Source organism: Pipistrellus kuhlii, unplaced genomic scaffold (genome assembly GCF_014108245.1).
Source record: "Pipistrellus kuhlii isolate mPipKuh1 unplaced genomic scaffold, mPipKuh1.p scaffold_m20_p_26, whole genome shotgun sequence".
Classification (NCBI taxonomy): domain Eukaryota; kingdom Metazoa; phylum Chordata; class Mammalia; order Chiroptera; family Vespertilionidae; genus Pipistrellus; species Pipistrellus kuhlii.
This window is the reverse complement of record NW_023425525.1, coordinates 3,801,112-3,808,389: the sequence shown is the minus strand read 5'-3', so window position 1 is coordinate 3,808,389 and position 7,278 is coordinate 3,801,112. Positions and strand designations below refer to the sequence as shown.

The 7,278-nt window shown below is 54.6% G+C and overlaps 1 protein-coding gene across 2 annotated transcripts in view; it reads left to right on the top strand.

The window, feature by feature from the left end:
• Positions 1–1,736: 1,736 nt before the first annotated feature.
• ELMO1 (engulfment and cell motility 1) overlaps positions 1,737–7,278 on the top strand; it is a 274,563-nt gene continuing 269,021 nt past the window's right edge. For both annotated transcript variants that reach the window (XM_036453746.2, XM_036453745.2), the window contains exon 1: positions 1,737–1,874. In XM_036453746.2, coding sequence (XP_036309639.1) covers positions 1,797–1,874 — 78 coding nt within the window. In that variant the 5' untranslated portion in view covers positions 1,737–1,796. The remainder of the gene's footprint in view (positions 1,875–7,278) is intronic.

Here is a 7,278-nt window from a genome sequence, read left to right as displayed (position 1 = left end):
GCAGGCCCTTGGGGAGGCTGCGGTGGCAGGCAGCCTCATCTCTTACTGGAGGGAGTGCCACGGCACAGCTCCGAGGAGGCCCGTTTGGGAACAGCCATGAGAATTTGAAACCGCCTCTGCCTGCTGGTCCAGCAATTCCACTCCGCCCTGCTCCGGGCAGGATGTATTTACACGTGTGCAAAGCGGTGTTTGCGTCAGCTGACTGACCCCGCCTCCTCGGTAACAGCCGCAGGGAAGAATCACCCGGGGCCCGGCAGAGGACGGGTCATCAGATAGGTGGTCTCCACGCAAAGAGCCAGGATGCAGCCGTGAGAGAAGCAGGCGCAGTATTCTGCGAACAGAGAGATTGCGAAGAGACACAAAGAGCCCAGACCAGGGGAGAGGGTGCTGCCTTCTGTGTGCGGGACAGGGCGGTGCGTGTCTGCATTTGCCTTGTGCACGTGAAGCCGTTGTAGAACAGTGTTTCCCAAAGTGTGGTACGTGAACCCCAGGGGTACGGGAAGAGTTTGGTGGGGATATGCACTGCACCGTGCTTAGCTGCGCCTAATTCTACGTTCTCATGAGTACGAGGGGTACTCAGCGTTACGAAAATTATAGAAGGGGTACACATATGTCAGAAGTTGGGAAACACCGTTGTAGAGGAGTCAGAGAGACTAATGCCCCTGGGTAATTGGATGGCGGGTGGGAGTCTGAGCTGATACAGGTGGTTGGCCACTTCCAGAGGAGGGAGAGTCTACATTGCATGTCATTACACACACACACACACACACACACACACACACACACACACACCTGTTGAATCATGTGTTTGACCTGTTGAAAAATATTAAGTTCGCCTGGCCAGCGTGGCTCAGTGGTTGAAAGTCAGCCTAAGAACCAGTAAGTAGGTCATGGTTCGATTCCCGGTCAGGTACCTGCCTGGGTTGCGTGCTCAGTCCCCAGTGTGGGACGTGTAGGAGGCAGCCAATCAGTGATTCTCTCTCATCATTGGTGTTTCTGCCTTTCCTTGTCTCTTCCTCTCTGAAATCAATAAAAATAATAATAATTACAAAATACTGAGTTAAAAGGTCACCCTACAGGAGATGGCTGGGCTGGGAGAGGGTACCCTTCCCCCCTCGTATCAGCTTCGCCGCTCCATCACATGAGGATCCAGGGTCTGCTCTGCCCGGCCTGGCTCTCCATCCTCAGTCCCCTCCGGGAAGGTGCCCGGTGGGAGTGGGCCTTGGGGAGGGGGTGCTTTGCACGTGTGTGAACCTCGGGCCCAGCCCCTTCCCGGTGACATCCTGGTTGCTATAGTGCAGCTCTGTTTGTGACACGGAAAACACTGCAGAGAAACGCCGCTTCCTGGCCTGACTTCCTGGGCAGTCTGTCCTTCCGGAGCTGTGAGCGCGGGCTTCCGTGCGGCTCTGGATGGAGCGGGGCCAGCTCCCGGGCCCCGGGCGCCCTCTGAACAGGACCCGGGGGTAAGGGCCGCCTGCTCTCCCGCCCAGAGTCACCAAGCTGTCCTCCCCGGGGTCAGGTCCCCTGGCAGCTGGACTCCAGGGCGTTGGCACCTTCCCCTCCTCTGTTTTGTCTCCTCCGAGCAGCCAGGGGTGCAGTTGGCAGCTGTGTCTTCTGTTCCCTGAGCCGTTACTTGTACCTAAACCACCAGTGAAAACAGGAAGTGATGAAGCAGGCCCGCCTCTCGTGTGCTCTGAGCGACCTTCTTTCTCTTTGTCATTCCTCACCAGGGATAGACACGTGTGGCCGCCTGCACCGCGGGAGCCCGGGGCACCAGCGTGGGACACGGCCTCACCATGCCGCCCCCCGCGGACATTGTCAAGGTGGCCATCGAGTGGCCGGGCGCCTACCCCAAGCTCATGGAGATCGACCAGGTTGGTAATGCGGGGAGCGGGGTGGGGTTGTTCTCGGTGTCCCTTTGGTTCTGGGATTTTCGCAGACATTGATGGCTCTTTCCCCCTGGTCTCCTGGCTGTGCTGAGTCTGTGCGGTAATAGCTGCAGTGTGGTTGGTTTCTGTCCCACGCACAAGGGCGATGCGTGGCTACTTCAGTCCCCCAGCATCTGTGTGGACGGTGTCAATACAGGGCTTGTAGCCTGGCCAGCGTGGCTCAGTGGCTGAGCATGAACTTATGACGAGGAGATTAAGGTTTGATTCCTGGTTGTGTGCTCCATCCTCAGCGTGGGGCGTGCTAAGCAAGGACTCTCTCTCATCGTGGATGTTACTGTCTCTCTCTCTCCCGCTCCCTTCCTCTCGGAAATCAATAAAAACATATTTACTAAAAACAAAAACCAGGGCTTGTGTCTGAGGCTGTGACGAGGAGCAGGGGCAGTGGTCTGCGGGCTCCAGGCCAGCACTCAGCAGGGGCTGCCCAGCCTGCTCGGCAGGGACTCAGGGACACGTGCAGACCATTTCATGGAGGCAGCACAGAGCTTACTTATTTGAATCCTGCTTCTCTTCAGATTTGACCAGTGCATTGGAGTAAGGGCTTGCTAACGAAGTGAGTGTCCTGGGGCTCAGTCTTGGATCCCAAACAATTGTAATTTTGAGATTAATGTAAACTGCACTGAGAGTCTCATCCATTGCCTGGCAGGTAACACACTCTCAGGAAATGTTTGCGGAATAAAAAACCGTATCACGCCGAAACCGGTTTGGCTCAGTGGTAGAGTGTCGGTCTGCAGACAGAAAGGTCCCAGGTTCGATTCCCGTCAGGGGCACGTACATTGGTTGCGGGCACATCCCCGTTGGGGTGTGTGCAAGAGGCAGCTGGTAGATGTTTCTCTCTCATCGACGTTTCTAGCTCTCTATCTCTCTCCCTTCCTCTCTGTAAAAAATCAATAAAATATATATATAAAACAAAAACAAAAAACAACAACCGTATCACGATGACTCAAAAGAGTAGTTTTACCTAGGAGGCCTCCCCTTGCTGGAATGTGGGCAGCTCCTTGGTGAGGCTGGCACTTGCTGTGTTAGCACAGGTTATCTTGGAGGGCTACCTTGCCCTCAGAGCCAGGGAATCGAAGAAAAAGGGGCTGAACCTTAACACGTGTGAAGGGTACATAGAGCAAATGACAGCGATCCAGACGGCTTTGGCCTTTGCAGAGTTAGGGTGCCATGGCAACCCACTTTTTATTTATGTTCTTGATATTACTTTATGATTATAATCTGTTCTGATTTTTTTTTTTCCTGGTTAGATTTTATTGTGTGGTTGAAGGCTGTATAACATAGTGTGGATCCAAATAACTCATTAAAGTAAGTTCTGCACAGTAAGTCAGAGTTAGCGGAGCGTGAGTGTGCATGTGAGACAAGGTGAGTGTGTAGGGTTATTGTCAAAAAGGCCCCCAGGCCAGCACACCGCTGTCCTCATGGCTGCTCTTGGAGGTGTCTCCATGTGGCTCTGGAAGCAGCCACTCGGGTGGAGAAGCCCGCCCAGCACTTTTCTGTTCATTTATGCAAATGGCTGTTGGCCTTTTTCCCAGGCTGCTTGAGAGGGGCCACCGCTGGATGTTTACCCTGCTCCTGGGCCTGCTGGTGCGGACTCGGCTAGTCAGGCGGGGCTGTGGCGCAGCTGAGGGAACCGCGCTCGGTGCGATGGGAGCTGGCTCCTGGGCTGGCGCGATGCCCGGCGTCATGGACCCGCGTGCTTTCTGTCTTCTTGTTCTGCCGCCTCCGTGGGGCTGAGGACAGTTGCCCAGGCATCACCTGGGAGCTCATTAGACCTGCAGCGAGGTGAGCCCACCTCAGACCTCCTAGCACAGAACCTGCATTTTAACCAGACCCCACGCTGGCGCGGTTGGGAGTGTCTGCTCACGTTCCTGGGTCCCGTGGAGGCAGTGTCCTGCCCCTGCCCTGGGGGATGGCTTTGCTGAGTGTGTATCAATAATTAAAAAGTAAATTTAAAAATATTCGGGGCCCAGCCAGTGTATCTCAATAGTCCAGCATTGACCTATGAACCAGAGGTCAGGGTTCAAGATTCCCGGTCAGGACAAGAGGTGCTTGAATTGTGGGCTCGACCCCCAGTAGGGAGCGTGCAGAAGGCAGCTAACCAATGATTCTCTCACCACTGATGTTTCTATTTCTCTCCCTCTCCCTTCCTCTCTGAACCCCCCCAACAATATATTTAAAAACATAAAAGTATATTTGGGACAGTTTTAGGTTTACAGAAAAATAATGGCAGCTCAGGACAGCCGCCTGGCTCCTGGCTCCTCTCCCCTCTTGATGGATGTACTTGTCCCCGGGAAGCTTCCAGCTGCCTGCAGACCACCAGCAAGTGCTGGTGAAGCCCTCCAGGGTGAGCCTGGAGGGGGGTCTAAGGGACTGCCGACTGTGGGAAGCTGTTTCGAGGTCGTTAGACGCGTTATTTATGGCCCCGAGCGCGAAAGTCCATGCTCTCCACACCAGGATCTCCTCTCCTCTCAGGGAAGGTGGGCGCCGGCCATCCGGCAGGTGAGGGTCCTGGCCGTCATTTCAGGGAGGCACAGGTGCGCCTCAGACACTGGGCCAGGCGGCCAGGCAGCAGGGCCAGGCCCAGGGGCTGATGGGAAGAGGTGCAGACACACCTGGACCAGGTGGCCAGGCAGCAGGGCCAGGCCCAGGGGCTGATGGGAAGAGGTGCAGGGTTCCCCCCAGGCTTTCCTCTGTCGCTGCAGCCACAGCAGCTGGGATTGAGCGTTTTCACTGTGGAAGCTCTGGGGAGAGATTTTGTTTGAAGAAAGTCTACCACAATTAGAAGAAAAAAAAAAACCATGAAAGAGCCTCGAGCTTCCTAGTGATCTGAGATTCAAGTCAGATTCCTTATCGTGGCCTCAGGGGCTTTCAGCCTGAGTTCCTATTGCCCATGGGACCTCCTGCACCTCCCAAGAGCCCAGTTGTTTTTCGAAGCTGCCCCTTACAGGTGCAGCCCTGCACCTTTCCACACGTTAGCAGTCCCTGAGGCTCTGTTCTCACTGGCAGCGAGCCTGCCTCCTGCCTTATCAGCGCCCCACGCCTCTGACTCGCTCTGGTAGCACATGGGGGGAGGCAGATCATTTATAATATAGCCATTTCTCCATCCTTCTCGTATACCATTCCTGGCTGGCGGCTTTGATTTACAGTTAATATAACCTGTGGGCGTGGACCCTAAGCCCTGGCGGTCAGCCTGTGTTTTACACACACTGTGTCCTGGGGCCCATCATACTGACCTCCATTCCTGGCTTCCATAGTGAACAGTAAGGGTGGGAAGGGAGCTTCGGGGTTCGCCCTTCTCTAGACAGAAACACTCCACGGCACCCCTCCCCGGGGGTTGGGATCTTATTTCCCTGAAAGAAACAGCTGCCTGTGCTTTTGGGCAGGTGTGTCCTGAACCTGAGGTTTTCCCTCGACCGCCGTGCTTGTGTAAGACACGATTCAAGCCGCGTGATTTCACGCACCAAGACCTTTTGAAAGCTTCTTGATTGCACAGAGCACATGTCAGTGTTTGTGCTGGACATTGGAATCTGGCATCCTGTATGTAATAATGGCCCAGTAGCAGTACTAGCAGGTGCCATCTGCCCAGCACATGCCCTGTGCCAGGCGGCAGGTGCAGTGCCAGTGTGGAGTGGTGATCTCCCAGCACAGCCCAGCGAGGCAGGCTGTACACCTCCCCGTTCATAGTCGCCAGAGGCGCCTTCACTTGCCTGCGATCACACAGCTAGGAAACTCCTGGTTGGAAGCCAGCACGCCGTAGGACTGAAACCCAGGGAGTGTCTACTAATCATAAATCTGGTTGGTAATTCTTCCTTAAATTTATTTCTTCTCAGCTTTATTGAGCTATAATTGACATAAAATTAAAAGGTATTTAAAGTGTATATCCTGTGATGTGATGTATGTCTCCATCGTGAAAGGATTTCCCCATTTGAGTTAATTAATATATCCTCCACTTCACGTTTATGGTTCCTTCCCCCTCTGTGTGAGAACATTGAAACTCTGTGTTCTTAGCAGATTTCAGCTGTGCGGCAAGTACATCAGCGGAGGTGACTCTGTGTTCCACTACTCATCGTGTAGCTGAGGTGTGTGCCCTTTCCCGATCTCTGCCTACTTCCTCCACCCCCCCCCCCAACCCCTGGCAGCCACTCTCCTGCTGTTTCTATGAGTTTGACTTTATTTTAGATCCCCACTATGAGTGATTCCAGGGAGTGTTTGCGTTTCCCTGACTTAGTTAACGAGTTTGGTAGTTCTTTCTGCACCTCCCCATCTCTCCCACTTCCACGAGGTGGCTCCTGCCATTGACATTTGAGCAGATGCCCAGCATCGCCACGAGGACTGCTCCATCCACGAACCACGTGACTTCCAGGGACACGTGTCACGGAGGCAAAGAACAGGGACAATATGGCCAGTGGCCTGGGTTGTACCCAAGGAGCCTACCTGGAGGGAAACAGCACAGAAGGCTGGTTTCTGGGAGCGGCCGTCTGGCTGGGCGCCCATGAGCATGGACGTTGGGGGACTGACTTGGACTGGGGATCCGGCTGCTACTTACGTGCCGTGCGAGTGGGGACAGCCTCGGCTCCGCGAGGAGCATTGGCAGCACGCACACATGCTTTCTGGCAGCTGGGCCTTCAGTGAGATAATCACTCAGCACTCCGCTCAGCGATGCTAGCCATTAGGAGCCAATTACGGTTTCTTCCGAGGGGCTCACACAATAGAACATGCTTCTTAGGTTTCCAGCGAGACTGGAACCAATAATGGAAGCGTCCTCTCCAGTGCATCGGAGCCAACTCTTAGGAAAATGAAGACCCGCCACTCCCCAAACATCTCAATGACGAGAGCCTGCTCGATGGAAATGACTGAGCTCCACGGAACCAGTTTTGAATCCAGACCTTCAAGATAACAGCACATACACGAAGAATGTGCCTCATGCCCTTGACCCCACATGTAGCGGTGGCGAAGGTCGTCCGTAGAAAGCATCAAGCAGACCAGCCTGCATCTCTGGAGAGCACGGTTCCGGCGTGGTGCTGCCGAGACAAAAAGGCACGGCTCTTCCCGGCCCCTCCTTCCCAAGAGGTCGGATACATCCGGCTGAGGCAGCCTCAGCGCTGTTGACTGTTGGTCCGGATAATTCTTAGTCGCGAGGTCTGTCCTGTGCATTGTAGGATCTGAGCAGTGTCCTGGCCTCCACCCCCTGATGCTGGTAGCATTTCCTCCCCTAGTTGTGACAACCCAAACTGTCTCCAGACATTGCCGAAGGTCCCCAGGCAGGGGACAGGTTCCCCTGTGGACTAACTCAGTGGCTCCAAGCTCGCTTCTACGTCAGAATCACCTGTGA